A 17,744-nucleotide genomic window follows, 5' to 3' on the forward strand; every position below is an offset into this window, starting at 1 on the left:
CCATCACTGACATCCCTACAGTGCACTGACCAGGGCTGCGTTTCCCAAAAGCATCGTAAGCTTAAGTTGATCGTAGCTCCATTGGTTTCAATTGAGATTGTATTGGGTCTCTCTGCTGTTTGTCACTGGAGTAATTAATAACAATAGGACTAACCAATTTTTGGGGAGGGAGAGGAGATATTTTGGAAAACGTCTTTAAATTGCATGTTTTTTGTGGTTTTCATTAAACTCAGACATACTATGTGTGATTTCCAGTAAAACCAAATGCAAACAAAAAAAGCAAACAAAGAGAAATAGCAGTTTGGACTCTGAGGGTCACAGAGGCGGGTATAAATCTGAGCTGCTGCAGGTTCACAGACACTCACAGGAAGAGACACAGACAGACAGGATGGACGTGAAGCTGCTGTGGCTGACTGTTGTTCTTCTCTCCTCACCCCTCCTCACACTGTGTGACCCGCTGTGAGTATTAAACACACCGTTTGCTCATAGAGTTTCTTATAGATCTGTTTTTGATCTGATTTGTTCTCCTCAGGTTTGTTCTGTCAGCTCCTAATTTGCTGGGAGTGGGTTCCTCAGAGAACGTGTTTGTGGAGGCTCAGGATTATTCTGGAGGAGCTTTTGATGTAAAGATCACAGTGAAGAAGCACCCAAAGAAAGACAAGGAGATACTGTCCAAATCAGTGACACTGACTGCAGACAACAATTACCAGATCCTTACAGATATAAAGGTGAGAGCTCCATAGACAGTTATGTCTCATTCTCATTATTCTGTTATCAGCTATCATTCAGATTGACTGATTATCTGTTATTCAGATTCCTGATGATCAGAACTTCTTCTCTGATGATCCTCTGGAGAAGCATTATGTGGTTCTTCAAGCTCAATTTCCATCCAAAACTCTGGAGAAAGTGGTCATGGTCTCATTCCAGTCTGGATATATATTTGTACAGACAGACAAGCCCATCTACACGCCTGCTAGCACAGGTATGATTCAGTGAAAACGTGAAAATATATAACACACAATGTGAATTTTAATCAACATGTTATCAGCATGACATAACCTTGTTAATTATTAAACTGCTATCAGTGCTGCATGTATCAGGGTTTGAATCTGAGGGAAAACATCTGAACTCATGTAGCAGTTTTCACTTTGATTTCTTTTGCAGTTTATTACAGGATTTTCTCTCTGACGCCCAACATGAAACCACTCAGTCAGACTGGAATCACGGTGGAAATCATGGTACACACTTATAATAGAGCACACTATTATAATATATTATTATATAATACTTTTATAATATAATAGTATAATATATTATACTATTATACATTTATGACATTCCAGCTGTAATCAGCATCATTACACTGTTGATCTCAGCAAACACAGTGTTAATGCTGATTTCTGTGTTTCTCAAGAATCCACAAGGCATCACAGTTTCATCAGAGAAGATATATCCACGGAAAGGGATGAGGTCTGGAAGATACAGCATTCCTGAGATTGCCAGGTGACGACTGAACCTGCTCAACCTGAGTGAACTGGATTTAATGATTCATGATGTCATCATCAGGATAATAACTATCTACACACAACACGGCTAATACTCATAGATGTGATCTGTGTTATAAGATTGATTTGATCTGTTGTATGATGCTTATTTATAATTTGTTTAAATGTTTTGAAATGTTTTTGTTTCAGTCCTGGGATGTGGAAGGTGGTCACTCGGTACACAAACACTCCTCAGAAGACGTTTACAGACTTTGAGGTCAAAGAATATGGTAAGATGTGTGTCAACAAACTGTATGTTGTGTAAATGCAATAAAAACTATGATGTATGAATTAGGGATGTCCAGATCCGATCACGTGATCGGAAATCGGGCCCGATCATGTGGTTTCAGACTCGATTGGAATCGGACATTACCTCCCGATCAGGACTCGAATATATATGTATTAGAGGTGCAACGGTTATCGGTAAAAAAATCAAACCATGCGGTTCTCCACTTACGGTTCGGTACGCACTGCACCGCGGTCCATCTCGAATGACGACGCATTGGTTAATATGTTTTATTTAAAATAGCAATGTGGAAAACAGACAGAGTTCAGATAATGTATGTTTCAGTCGATGGATGCACAAAACGTTACAACAACGATAATCAGAAAGCATGGACAAAACAGTCACTCTTTTGTAAACTGTTAACTGCGAGTGCCATCTGCTCTAATGTCCAGTCATTTACGACGTCATCACCCAGGTGTTGATAGCGCGCGAGCGCAGGTGAGACCTGAACAGCACACGTTGCTGTCTGTGTTTAAACTAACTCATTTAAGCCTTGCTGATTTAAACCTTAAAGAACAAGACGCGAAAGAGAACTTGCACGCACTGAGATTAAGCGCTGACTTATTCCAGTCAGCGCGCAAATACTGAGTTCTCTTTCAAGTCTTGCGCTTCGGCGGCCACATTCATACAAAAATTATGTCAACATGCCCGTCCTAGCGAGTATCCTAGCAAACATAGTCTGTTATGTCTTAAGTGAACGTATAATAATCGAGAAAGACAGCGCATGTGGAACAGTATATGTACTGGATCGTGCATGTCTTAAAGGGAAAACAAATATTCCTGTTGCCTGTATTTAATGTTAAATCAAACAATAAATAACAAAGAAATTACTCACTGCTCTTGACTGAATAGTTTTTGTAACTTCAATAATGATTAATCTTTATTTATTTTACACAGTAAAGATAATATGCAGTGATAGGCTATTTTATATTTGATTACTATTTGATTACTGTTAGATACCTGAAAAACCTTAAAAGCACTGTTCCTGGATCTGTTTTTTCGCTCCTCTTTATTTCTTTTTTATGTATAGGCTATTATAGAAGTATCGGATCGGGACTCGGTATCGGCAGATACTCAAAATCAAATGACTCGGACTCGAGGGCAAAAAAACGTGATCGGGACATCCCTAGTATGAATATATTTATTTATTTGTGTGTCTTTTCTCTGGTTTGGTTTATAGTGCCTTCAACATTGGAAGTGAAATTAAAACCCAGTAAGTCGTTCTTCTATGTGGATGATCAGAGTCTGACAGTCGACATTGAAGCCAAGTAAGACAACATATGTTCTGCTTCACTGTATTGGAAATTAATGTGTCAACACACTGATTTAAAACAGATTTGTATGTAAACTACAAAATAATGTACAGTGAGCAACCAAAACTTTTCATGAGTGTTTGAGATAATATAATAGTATAACTTCTAAAGTAACAAAGACATTTATCTTAGTCTCAAAAGGTATATTTTTTTTATTATCTATTTTACTGGTAGTATGAATATTATTTCAGTTCTGTCAGTCCCTTCTCAATAGATTTGCCCTACATAATATGTGGTTACACTTCAAATAATTAATAAATTATGGTTAACATTTAAATGGTTTTGTAGGAGCCATTTATAGTATTGTAAAGTTTTTGTTGTCCACTGATTGGCGCTGTGACGTCTTATAATTAGAGCACCTGGGTAACAAGAAGTGTGTGCAATGAAGTATGAGAGGCATATTTCAGACTTTCCTCTTACACTCACTATCAAAGCTGACACACTATCAAACTTCAAGGAAGTGACATCTTTGTTCCTTGGACGTTTCTGGTTTAGTTGTCGAGTGCATTTAAAACATCTGCGGGAGGCACTTGATGCACAGTTGGATTGTGATCATTTATTTCTGCTATTAAAAATGTCAAATATCAAAAGGGGAGCAAAAGATGTTGCTCACTGGTTAGATGCTCCCTCAGTCCAGGAACTAACCTACACTGGGAAATTAAAGTGATGAGATATCTAAAAAAAAGACATGACTCCTGCATTAAAGCAGTGAAGTGATAGGGCTGGATATCAACTAGCAACTCTTTGAAATGCAGCAAACATTTTGTGAATAAGGTTTTTTTTACTATCAAATTATTTGTATTTCTTTATTTTAACTGTTTAGGTATGAAGTAACATAATTTGAGCTAGCAATGTGGCTCTGTCATTGTTTAAATATATAGCAGCTATCTACTTAGTGTTTTGGTATGCGAGAGAGAGAATAGGGAGGCTACTGTGTCAAAATGATTGATGGTGACCTTTTGAACTATGTCCCATGGGGGACCACCCATGATGTTACCCCTCCCTTCACGTTGACCGTTCAATCACCCTTGACCTTTGACACTGGAGATATCCTCAGGCAATATAACTGACAGTGTATGTTTGAATAACGATGTTGTCCTGTGGAGTTTGGTTGTCTTCTGGGTGTATAAATTGTAGATGGGTTGTTTATAAACTTGACAGCTGGTATTTGAAGTCTTGGGTGGGTAATGGGTGTAGCAGATGTGTCAGCATCCGTATTCCATTTCATGTTTGTATAAATAGTGAGCGTGGTGTTCTGTGCAAACAGAAAAGAGTTGTGAAACATAGCTAGTTCATACTCACCTAAAACCCCCGAGATGGAATGGGATGAAGACATGATGAAAAGTCTGACTCTGGCTCCGAAAAAAAAAAGAGCGCTGGCATGTCTATTTGACAAATTTTCTCCACGAGAATAAGGAGTATGTGAGAGACGAATTTAGGTTGAATAGTAAACGTCTATTCGGTTACATATTCCATAAACCGTCTCGAGTTGTCACACTCTACACCGCTGACAGCGCCGGTGAATTTACACCGGAAAGAGACCCCTGTCTGGTATTTCCTGAAAAGGACTGGACTTTATTCCACACGTGTGTGGAAAGATCTGGATGACTATGGAGAAAGGCCTTTGTACATCGCGGAGTGGGGCGGAGTAACACCGAATTTCCGGTACCAAGTGGTGGGTGATCACTCTAATAAGAATCCGGATGAGTGCATTTACATATTCTGCTGTAAAGACAAGACGAAGCTCAGCGATGTCTCAGGAGTAATCGTACAAAATGATCATCTCGACATGTACGAAATGCAATTTTTGTTCAAGTGGTGCGATCGGGATCTGCTGAGTTGTCTTTTTTCAATCATAAACAAAATGTTCAAATGGTGTGACATGCGTGATGGCTACAATAAAGTTAAAATGCAGCTGTTCCACCCTGAGAGATGCGCGTGCAGTGGCACATACTCTCTGCCGTCCCCGCCCATTCACTACAGCCATAAAAAGTGCTGCAAGCCAGTCCCACCCCGCACAACAGCTTTATAAGCCATGTCTCAACACGATGCTCCAGGCTGCAGCTACAATCCTTCTTTCGACCATGGTCCTGACCCACCTGATGACAACGATGGTGATAATATTCAGCCAGACGAACCCGGAACATCTGCTGCCAGTAAAAAATGGTTAGATAAATTCTGCAAAGAACTTGGACATCACAACCTGAGTTACCTATCTGGTCTGTCTGACACACCCTCTACCTCAACCGACAAGGAGATCGATGCCCCAGACGGATGCTTCACCGACCTCGGATTCAAAATCATCAAAGCTCTGATTGCTGTACTCCTGCAACAACTCATCGATGAAAAGCTGAAGGAGGACTGTGAAGGCTGTGCGATAAATCATCCCAGCCAACTGCAACATTCATGCCTGTTTGAACCACCCACCTACTTTTTCGACTCTCACTTTGACGAGCTGACCTGCAAACTGTTTAAACCTGATCTCCGAACCATCATAGCCTATGCCCTACACCGGTCTGGTTTAAAGTCTCATCCTCAGAGAATTCAAGGAGCAGCCGGAGCTATTCTGCACAAATTAAAAGACGAACCATTCATAGCTGCAAAGCTACAAGAAATCAGAGAGAAACTTCTGGACAAATCCTATGAGAAAGTGGTGCACGACACCGTCAATCTCTGGAAAGGTTTCTCACTTGTGAATGGAGAGTGAGCCAGACTCCTCCACCACCACCGCCACCATGGGTGCTGTATGTAGCCAAAGGAGCATCATAGAATTTCTGTTTAAAAGTCATTACTGGAAAAGATGATCCAAGATGCACCCGATTCAGATGAAGATGAAGATGATATTGATGATGATGATGAGGATGTGAATCAAATCTCAAGAAATACATGTGTCATATAAGAGGACTGGCAGATTCATGGGAAGATTTGACAAACATATGTGTTAAAGGAACCCAACCACATTGTGAGATGATACGAAATGTTCTGGATGTGATGACTCAATGTAGCGAAGAGTTTCGCCACAGTGACATCCTCTGTATCTTTACCTATGTAACAGATGTTTGTGTTGAAGTGACTAGAAAACGTGGTGTTGATGCTTTCACCATGCGTGATATTATTGAAACAACGGTCAACTATGTCCTAGACCGTGATTTGAAGGCATGCCGAGATTTTCTTTTCTGGCTAGACTACATGTAATGTCATTATAACACTTTACTTACTTAGTATGTATTTCCATTCTATTCTATTCTTATTTAGTGCATGCAGTCCTTATGTAATCGCATTTCAATTTATTCTTGTATTCCTGATTATTTAGATCATACGATCATTATGTAACCCCCATTTCAATTTATACATATTTAGATCATACGGTCATCATGTATCTTGTTTTAAATATTTTCTTTTATCATCTGTAACGTCATTACATTGAATTTTAATAAATGATTGATTCACTCCAGTTGTATGTCTTATTGTTTGCATAGGTTGAAACAACAACATGTCGGAGCTTATGAAAAAAGTTTATTACACGCTGTCCAACCCCGGTTCTTTAGGAGGTAAAAAACGATTAAAAGATGCCATCTTAAAGGAATGCGGAGTGCATCTAAAGCCGAGTTCAGACTGCACGATTTTAGCCCCGATTTTGGCTCGCCGACAGGTTTTGAGAAATCGCCGTCAAATGCCCGAAATCACAGGCAAATCGGTGCTCGTTCACGCGAGTGACAATCACGCAGTGTGAATGAGCAAAGACGCGATCTGATAGAATCGCCGACGATTCGCCGACGCCTGTGAGATATTTGGCATGCTAAATATCTGGACCTTTCAAAATCCTGCTGTGTGAAAAGTGTTCTGACTGAAAACTACATCGGCGATGACCGACAGCCAATGAGAGAGCAAGATACAGAGCACCGGGGAGTTCGGGGAGGAGTTATAGACCACAATATCAGCAAGCATGGCTTCGTACACATAAACATTACAATTCTATCAAACAGAAACAAAGCACAAACATTTGCTTGACCATCCGCAACAGCAGCACATTGAAAAGTTATGTATTTAGCTCCAACTGTCGTTGCAGAACACACAATCCTTGTACTTTGCGTCTCCCCAAACATTTCCTCCGTATTCTTCTTTTCTTTGTATTGTTTTCGCTGCAAATCAGCGCACAGGCAATTCGTATTTCAAGCTTCATGCGGGCTACTATTTTTAATAATAATCCCACCGTGTGTCTCAATCAGCTCCCTAGTTCAGTAGTCAGGGCACTGATCAGGGTATCAGCCACATTCACTTTCATTATGTACTGATTCACTACCTAGGGAGCTAGGGAGCTGATTGAGACGCAGGGCCAGTCTCACGTGAGAACTCTGGTCTTGCGCACGTTGTTTCCTTGTCAAGTCTCGCGTGTGTTTGGTTGTGAAACGTAGTTTGCGTGCCAGACAGAGTTGTCGGCGATTCTTCCTATTGTAAAGTCATGCAGTGTGAAACCTTCTGTCGCCGATCCATCGTGCAGTTTGAACACAGCAGCGACTGAATGCTGGCCAAGATAGTCATGCAGTGTGAAAAGAACAGTGACCAGACTACTTTGAAAATCGTGCAGTCTGAACTTAAGCGATAAGCAGGTTTCAGATTGGTTGGCCGGGGAGGATGCTTACACATTACACAGAACCGCTCCTATAAAATACATACGTAATAGAGTTGTAGTGTACGGAGTGGATACCCAGTTCCAAGCGGATCTCGTTGACATGTCGGCATATTCCAAGGAAAATTATGATAAAAAATATATGTTAACATGTATTGATGTTTTTAGCAAGTACGCCTGGGCTCGTGTGCTAAAAAATAAAAGTGGACTCGAGGTTACTAAAGCGTTTAAGTCTATTCTCAAAGAGGGTCGCGTACCGCAGAAATTGCAGACGGATCAGGGGAAGGAATTTTTCAACAAACATTTTCAAGATGTAATGAAAAAGCATGACATTAATCATTTCGCACCTGCTACGGATTTGAAAGCCAGCGTTGTGGAACGTTTTAATAGAACGCTAAAAAGTCGAATGTGGAGATTTTTAACAGCTACAAATTCTTGGCGATATATAGATGTTTTACAAGATATTATGCAGGGATACAACACCAGTTATCATCGAAGTATTAGGATGAGACCGGTGGACGTCAACAAAGAAAATGAGGCTCTGGTGTTTCAAAATCTGTACGGAGATGTAAAGAAAAATTAAAAACCTGTATTTAAATATAAAGTCGGAGACGTTGTTCGAATTTCTAAAGTGTGAGGTCCATTTGCCAAAGGATATGAACAGAACTACACAGAAGAATTTTTCACTATTGCCTCATGTATCCCGCGTCAACCGCCCGTATACAGACTGTCTGATTATGACGGGGAGGTAATCGACTGAGTTTTTTATGAAAAAGAGTTACAAAAAATAATTGTGAGTGAAAACAAAGCATTCAAGGTAGAAAAGATTTTAGGGGAGAAAAAACAGGGGAGATCCACGCTTGTATTAGTGAAATGGTTAGGATGGCCTTCAAAATTTAATAGCTATATAGACAAACGCCTTAAAACACATCAACCACACACGATAAGATCATTTTAGTAAAAGGGGTTACCATGGACGACAATGGTTTCTATGTTACGCTACTGTGCAACGCTTCTTTGTCAGTTTATCCTGAAAACTGTATATCTAGTTACAAAACAAGGTTAGCGAGCCCTATCAGCTTGAAAGGTAAATGGGAAGTCGCTCTCGTTGAAATTTAATATACTAGAAGTTGGTACACCTTTAACGACAATGATGGACTTTTTATCCTACACGCTGCCCCCTTACCACACACAAACAAATCCGGTGAAAAGGTATTTAAAGAGATATTAATGTTTACTGTATCAAGGAATATACAAATAGATGGCGGGTACTACAATAACCTTTGTGAGGTGACCCGTACAATAAATAATGCTCTCGGATCATCGGGTGTATTGACTCACGACACTTTAAAAAAGAAAGTGTATCTGCTTGCGAAACCTAACATCACTTTATCCTTCTTTGGGAAACTGGCCACTATTTTAGGTGTGAAACCGGATGATCCTTTTGGACGTTCGGCCTACCATAAAGATGCTGATTTTACAAGGAGTACAATTACGTACGCTCAACCGATATCAGAGCAGGTTTCTATACGATGTACGTATACACCGACATTATCCAATATCAATCGGTCGGTGATTCGTATGTCCCCCTTTTGAGATGCATACATATAACGAGTGAAAACAACAATATTGTCAGTGTTAGATACGGCAAACCCCATTACGCATCGATCAACAAGGAGTTCATCACAGACATTACCATAGAACTGAAGGACGACCAAAACCGTGAAATACCATTTTCTTACGGGAACGTCATTGTAAAACTTCACTTTAAACCGGTGAAACAATCTATTTTTTAACAAAATGTCATATTATAACCCACGCGGGATGGATGCTACGGAATATGTTAACTATTACCAAAATCAGGCCGGAGCGGGGCTACCCGGATATGCAGGAGGGGGTGTTATGTATGGGGCGGGGCTCTGTGGACTTTTCAGAGGATTGTTTAGGATGGCCATACCTTTGTTGAAAAGGGGATTCAGTATTGCCCACCTAAAATCGGCCGCTAAAAATATAGTAACCGATGTCGTCGCAAACGCGTTGTCAAAATCATATAACGATAACACCAAACCTCAAGACGGCTCGGGTCTAATGATCATGACCCGTAATAGAATGTCTAAACCGCCGGGTATAAGGAGGCGTGGTCATTCAATAAAGAAAACAAAGCGTAGACCTAAGAAGCACTCAGTCGTGCACAGAAAGCGTAAGAAGAGTGTAAAGCGAAACGTATCAATTAAGAGAACCATATTCTAACATGGCCTTACTTCACCGCATGTCAGCAGAATGTATCAAGTCCGAGTTGGATTTATTTACGGTTCCTCTGACGCAAACAGTTATTGAGAGAAACGGGTATTTAGAAGTACCCCCTTTATCGGCTATATCTGATTCTTCACCTTTGGAGTTTTTTATAGCTGGAACCGGAGAAGATTACATCGATCTAAATAACACATTGTTGTACCTACGTCTTAAAATCACAAGACCTAATGGTGCAGATTTAGCAAATGATGCAAAGGTCGGACTGATAAATTACCCAGGGGCTACTATATTTTCACAAGTCGATGTGAGTCTCGGTGATCGATTGATATCTCAGAGTTCAAGCACATATGCTTATCGATGTATCATCGAGAGTCTCATCAACTACAGTAAAGATGCGCTGGAATCGCTTTTCTCCGCAGGGCTGTTTTACAAAGACACAGCCGGTCATATGGATGAGACCGACCCTGGCGGTGATAACCAGGGATTGACAAAGAGGGCTTCTTACACAGCTAACAGTCGAATGGTGGAACTGTTGGCGCCTATACACAGCGATATATTCTTTCAGGAAAAGTTAATGTTGAATGGTGTGGACATTAAAATACGTATGATCAGAGCCAAAGACGAATTCTGCCTTCTGAGAGGCGGTGATGCGGTGTACAAATTAAATATTCAGTCAGCGAGCCTATTCGTCAAGAAAGTCACTATATCACCGCCTGTGAGACTGGGACATGCCCAGGCATTACTCTCGAGCACAGCCAAGTATCCGATAGATCGGGTTTGCTTGAAAAATTTCTCCATACCGGCTGGATGAATATATTCTTTAAAAAAAAAAAAAAATTCTTATTCATATATTATTTCTTAATTTTCATCCGTTTAAAGAGAAGAAATATCATTTGATTCAGTCATTTTATGAAATTATTGATTAATATAAGACCATAAGATTAACTAGGAATGTTTAAGTGTAAAAATACCTTTGCACTCGCAATGTTTAAAATGAGTTGTTTTATTAATATATTTGTTTTTCACATTTGTTAACAGTTTTAATCTTTTTTTGTTTATTCTTTTTCACATGATACAATTTTAAACAGTGACCGCTAGATGTCCTCCGAGTTCCACGTGCGTGACAGAGCACACCATCTGTTTTGGGTGTGTTTTTGTATGAGTACATAAGCTTGTCAAAAAGACACGGCTTAATTTATGACATTTTTTCCCAAGGGAGTAATTTTATCTTTTGCGCGTGAAAAACATGTTTTTTTCCTACTGAAAACACTATATTGACAAAACTTGACTTGATATTTTACGACCGGAGAAAAGCAGTGACAAATTTAGTTTTTTCGAGGATAATTTATTTTTTAAAACTGTTCAGAAACGGAATGTCGCGGAAATCTGATATTCTAAGGTAAATAACCATGAATGTTTTTTTCTCTCTGCCTTTCTGAGATTGTCTTAATGTGTGTGTGTTATCTGAACAAACGAATTGAAAGATGATTATATAATATCCGTTCTCATTTATGTAATCTATGTTTGTATCATTGAAAATGTAGCGCTATATGTAGATTAAAGATCAGACCATTGAATAATCATAATTTGAGTTACATAATCACATGCGTTATTGATAGTTTTATACCACAGTTTTAGTGGTATTTAAAGATAAGAAATATACATGATATGAAAAATATCAATTGTGAAAGAAAAAATGTTTAAATGTGAAATAATTCGTAATGTTTAACATTGAGAGTTTGTTCAACATTGTTTAACATTGAGAGTTTTAATTGACATTTGTTTTCTCTGTGACCGCTAGATGTCTTCCGAGTTCCGCTCGCGTGTGACAGAGTGCAGCATCTGTTTCGGAGATCAAATGCGTGAACATATAGGTTGACATTTTTCCCAAGGGGGTTATTTTATCTTTTGCGCATGAAAATATGTGTTTTTACCTACTGATAAACAACAGTTATTTAGGACCGGAGAAAAGCAGTGACAATTTTGTTTTTTCGAGGATAATTTATTTTTTTAAAACTGTTCAGAAACGGAATGTCGCGGAGATCTGATATTCTAAGGTAAATAACCACAAATGTTCTCTGTCTCTTTGAGATTTTCTTTATGTGTGTGTGTGTGTGTGTGTGTGTTATCTCATCAAATGCATTGACGGATGATTAAACTATTTTATTAGATTATATACCCATTCTCATTTATGTAATCTATGTTTGTATCATTGAAAACGTAGCGCTATATGTAGATTAAAGATCAGTCCGTTGAATAATCTCATACTTTGAGTTACATTCATGCATAATCACTTGTGTCATAGATAATCAAACACTGATTGGAACCCAATACAGAAATAAGATATAAAAGTTTATGGTTGAAATATTTTTATCTATTAAAATACACACGTGTTGGAAAAAAATGTCCTCTTCTCTGAACCAGTTTCACCAAGTTGTGAGAAGAGCTGCACTTTAAGAGCTTTAAACTTTAAGCATTTTTTTAATTATTATTATTTTAAACATTTCCTTGACTCAGTAGAACTCATGCGGTCACGCAAGTCTCTTTTCTCCATGAGAAAAATGTAAAAAGGTTTTATACACTCAGGTAAAAACTTTTACATTGTTTTATTTCATTTGTGATCAAGTAGTTTATTTTAAACCAATTTATAGATCATTGATTTTACTCTCTCTCTCTCTCTGTTTCTCCTCTTACAACCAGAGGTGTGAAATCTGAGACTGCTTGTGCATGGGGGTGGGATGGCGGGCTGTGTGTGTGTGTGTGTGTGTGTGTGGGGTGGGTGGGTGTGAGAGAGAGACTGACTGTCTAGCTCTACACTAATAATGATGTTTATTGTTTGTCATATCATGATCATCCTGATTATAATTTATCCATTTTTCACACATGTGGTCAACAGATCAGTCGGGTTCAAATAACAACTATATAAATACAACCTGACAGTTCAATATCAATCATTCTGCAAAACCAACCCCCATAGGAATATTCATACCGGACACAATAAAAAAATGATTTATTATGACAGGTGCCATTAATCATTTTGACACAATAGCCTCCCTATTCTCTCTCTTATGCATTTAGTGGAGAAAGCTTTATTTGCATTTCATTTCTAAATATTCTGTAGGCTATAGTTAGGAAAGTAGCAGTTCTCAGTAGGTGTTTAGCCATCTAGTCAGCTGAAAAATGCAATTAGTAACACGTTACAGTAGCGTTGTACTGTGTAACATTAGCTAACTGCATTAGTTTACTAAAGATAATGGTAAACATTTGTATCACTTATTAAGCTTGGCTACAATTAGCCAACGATGCACTAAACAATAACAGTAAGGTTATTATGCGTTAAATTTTTTATTCTGTTAATATTTTTTCTGTTGAAAGACAAACATAGATATTGATGTCACAGATGTATATTTACTCAGTAATCCACTATTTTGTAGAGGGGGGTCAAAATGACCATTTTCATCTGAGATTTGGAGCAAATCTACACTGGTGTAAAAATGACTTTACAAAGATGGCAGCAGCATTATTTTATTTTTACACACACATTGGTAGGTCTATTAGTAAAATCTGTTGACTTTAGTGATCTCTGTTTCATTATATGTCAACAGTCACAGTTCAAAAAGGGCAAAAAGCACTTCTTGTGAGTTTGCTGTAACTCAAGAAGTATTAAAGATATGTTCATATCCTTTTAGATTCTGGTTCTTAACAAACTTTCCTTTTAGTATCTTCATTTTAAAGTCCCTTGATGATCCAATCCCAGAGACATGGAGATCTTAATGTGGCTCCATGAGTAAATTGGTCAATTGTACACATTTTCAGTGGTCAAAAACCAAATGTGGTTCACTTTGCATACAGCTGATACTTATTTTTTTTTGTTTTAAAGAGGAATAGAGGCCATTAAAGTCCACCATAAGGAGAATAATCCTGGAATGCTTTCATCAAAAACTTTTTTTTTTTTTCTACTGAAGAAAGAAAGACATGAACATCTTGGATGACATGGGAGTGAGTAAATTATCAGGAAAAGTTTATTTGAAAGTGAACTAATCCTTTAAGAAGGTCTATAGGAGTCTAGAGCTAGTGCACATGAGAATGAACCTTATTCAAGGCTCGAAGCTAAGGAATTTGTCTGCTGGCCCGGTCGGCCAGTGGATCAGATTTTTACTTGCCCTGCCAACAATTTCACTGGCCCCACAATGATGTGTGAGTTGATGAATGTTTATGTGAATAAATTCAATTCAAGTGATCAATTCCTTGAATGAACTTTTTGAAGCGTCAGCATTTCTGTTGCAAAGGCAGTCTATGGAGGGACAGAATTTCATCAAAAAGATCTTCATTTGTGTTCTGAAGATGAACAAAAGTATTACGGGTTTGGAATAACATGAGGGTGAGTAATTAATGACAGCATTTTCATTTTTGGGAGAATTAACCCTTTAATCTGACAACAAAAGCAAATGGGGGGAAAAAATCACTCATTGCTCTTGACTAATAACTACTGTAATATGTTTAATTTGCCACTCTTTGACTTTGAAAACCTCTGGGTTACACCAGCAAAAGTAAATTCTGTCAGAACAGAAAAAAGGCTCCTTAATAGTTCAAAATAGTCAAAAAAATTTAAATTAAACCCCCTCATGTCATTTAAAACATGTATGACTGTCAAAAAAGAGGTAATTAGACAAACGTTCAAGATGTTTTTTTATGTAATGAACAGTAACAGTCGTCGTCACCATTCAGTTTGTATGTGTTTTTATAGGTACCTGTTTGGACAGAAGGTAGAAGGAAATGCATTTGTGATGTTTGGTTTGATGGACGGTGAGAAGAAAACAAGTATTCCTGCATCTCTTCAAAAAGTTCAGGTGAGAGAAATTAAACAGTTTACAGGTTGGGATCAATTTAATTTCTCTTCACCTACACAGCAAAAGCTGCAGTGTTAAATTAACTCTCCTGGGAGTACATGTGAGACTATGGCTGGGCGATATATCGAATGCTTTTGTCACGCGCATTTCGTCAGTAAAGCCGGTTCCCTGATTGCCGCTAAATCGCCATCACCTGCTTTCAAATGAAGCGTCATTTAATAGACAGAGCCGTAGTTCGCCGATAAGCCACACAATATCGTGTTCAATATCGACGGCGATTCATATCGATATTGAACGCGATATGGCGTGGCTTATCAGTGAACTACGGCTCTGTCTATTAAATGCCACTTCATTTGAAAGCAGTTGATGGTGATTTAGCGGCAATCAGGGAGCCGGCTTTACTGACGAAATGCGCGTGACAAAAGCATTCGATATATCACCCAGCCCTATGTGAGACAATACTCAAGAGTGTTAAAGTGTTAAAATAAGAGTGTTAAATGAACACTGAAGCTGTGTTAACCTCTTAACTGTCACGATCCCGTTGGCGGGACGCCTCTCAGCCAGCACACCCATGTAGGGCCCACATGGTTTAGCCCAGATGAAATGAACATTGTTCAGAGTGCACACTACAGGCTGTTAAATGTAACACTGAATCAGTGTTGGATTTAATGAGATAATTAAGTAATTATTTAAGTGATGATTGATAATTATTGAAGATAGCTGCTGTTAACAAGAAGAATGAATGAAAGAAAGAGAAACAACAAGAACAGAAAACAATTGAAACACTAGAACTACAACTGACTTCAGCCACAGCCTTAGATGAAATCAACTGAAGATAAAAGAAGAGATTAAATCGCTCCAGATCTCAGCAGAGGATTAAACAACTCCATATACAGAAGCTCTTATTGAGAATTAAGAGACTGTTGTTGATGTTTTATTGAATTTTTTTTTTTTATGTTACCATCATGGTGATCAAAGTTTACTTTAGGTGAGTAGTTTGACTTGTTTTTAATAATGTCAGGGTTTCTCTGGCTGCTGTAATTGAATTAGTTATGGCAAGAAAAACAAGAGAAAACTTAATCTGATGTTGTGACTGCTTCATGTTAAGAATATAATCACTGCGCAGTGGCTTGATTCACTGATCTTATAACTGAGTTTAATATGAGCAATATCTTACTAACTGTGTTTTAATGTGATTCATGTAAAGATCCAGCACAGATTTAATCAAAAAATCTGAATTATTTTAAAACAGATTGTACATTAAACACTTTGATCTACGGTGAGATTTACTCACAAACATACATCAAGAATCAGCGCATGAATCTCAACAATGGTGACATGCTTAATGCTGCAATGCATTCTGGGGTCCATGGATGAGTGTTGCATGATGCACCCAGAATGCATTGTGGCATGAAGCATGTCACCATTGTTGAGATTCATACGCTGATTGTAGATGTCTGTGTGTGAGGAAGTTTTGCTGGAGTTTAAAGTGTTTAGTGTACAATGCGTTTTAAAATTCATTCAGCTTTTCTGACTAAAACAGTTTTATCATTTTATTTCTAGAAAAGTCAACACAAACTTAACATTTTATTCATATAAAGCTCAGCCATTAAATGAGTGAAAAAAGCCACTACATGACAGTTATGTTCTTATCATAAAGCAGCTGATCATATTTTCTCCTGTCAATGTTGCTATAACAAACAGCTATAAAAAACACAGTAAAACTAACACTAAAACAGTCAAGAGTAAAACTGCCTAACTAAAGCAATGACTGACCTCGATCATGGTGACATCAAACAAAACTATTATTTTCAACAAATCTTCAAAATCTAAACCTCTGGTAATTCTCAATAAGAGCTTCTGTAGATGTATGTCAGAAATAAAGTCAGTCTGGTTAGTAATAAGTGAAGCTGGTAATGCTGTTTGTGGAGTTGTTTGATCAGATCTTCATAGATTTAATGTCTTTTATCTTCAGTTGATTTCATCTAAGGCTGTGGCTGAAGTCATAGTTCTTCAGTGATTCTCCTCGTTATCACCTAATTATCTCATTAACTCCAAGACCAATTCAGTGTTACATTTAACAGCCTGTAGTGTTCACACTGAGTAGTGTTCATTTCATCTGGGCTAAACCATGTGCTAAACAAGGGTGTGCTGGTTGGGAGGCGCCCGACCAGTGGGACTGTGACAGTTAAGGGGTTAAAGTCAAGGAGTTAATTAAGTGATTAACAGTGATGATTGACCATTATTGAAGATACCTGATGATAACAAGCAGAATCACCAAAGGAGAAAAATACTATTTTTAAGCCACCATCATGGAGATCGGCGTTTGCTTTAGGTGGGCTCATGACCCTTGACTTTTCAAAATAAAATGTTGTTTGGGCTGTTTTAACTGAGTTATAACATCCAGACAAACAAATGGAAAAGATGGTCAAATGGTGTTGGTTATGTTTTCGCATTATCATTAATTGATCTGAATCACTGAACTCATTTAGAGCTCAATCTCTGAGTTAGATTTACATTATTGATTACAGCAGCACTGTGATTCTACAGCACAAGATCAGCTTATACAATAGAATCTGAAGGATTTCTCAAAAATTGTTTTATTTAAAAAAAAAAAAAAAAACAGCTCTGTTAGGCACACACAGACGTCAAGAAGCAGCCTGTGAATCTCAACAACGGTGACAAGAAACATATTCTGATCAACAGAACAACTCTGAACATTAGAAAACAAGCTACTAAAAAGTCACATAAACAGAACAAAATAAAATATGAGAATAAAAGAAATTTCTAAAACAATTCAGCTCATAATTTATTCATGCAGCAATGCATGATGGGAGCCATGGATGAATTTTGATTGGTGGCTCCCAG

General features: G+C 38.1%; 1 protein-coding gene across 2 annotated transcripts in view; it reads left to right on the top strand.

Annotated features, from left to right (window-relative positions):
* The first annotated feature begins 378 nt into the window (after positions 1 to 378).
* The window catches only part of LOC137031495 (complement C3-like), a 65,364-nt gene continuing 47,998 nt past the window's right edge, over positions 379 to 17,744 (top strand). For both annotated transcript variants that reach the window (XM_067402482.1, XM_067402483.1), the window contains exons 1-8: positions 379 to 459; positions 533 to 728; positions 814 to 982; positions 1,165 to 1,238; positions 1,415 to 1,503; positions 1,695 to 1,774; positions 3,011 to 3,098; positions 14,774 to 14,876. In XM_067402482.1, the coding sequence (XP_067258583.1) occupies positions 389 to 459; positions 533 to 728; positions 814 to 982; positions 1,165 to 1,238; positions 1,415 to 1,503; positions 1,695 to 1,774; positions 3,011 to 3,098; positions 14,774 to 14,876 (870 nt within the window). In that variant the 5' untranslated portion in view covers positions 379 to 388. The remainder of the gene's footprint in view (positions 460 to 532; positions 729 to 813; positions 983 to 1,164; positions 1,239 to 1,414; positions 1,504 to 1,694; positions 1,775 to 3,010; positions 3,099 to 14,773; positions 14,877 to 17,744) is intronic.

Source organism: Chanodichthys erythropterus, chromosome 12, assembly GCF_024489055.1.
Source record: "Chanodichthys erythropterus isolate Z2021 chromosome 12, ASM2448905v1, whole genome shotgun sequence".
Taxonomy (NCBI): domain Eukaryota; kingdom Metazoa; phylum Chordata; class Actinopteri; order Cypriniformes; family Xenocyprididae; genus Chanodichthys; species Chanodichthys erythropterus.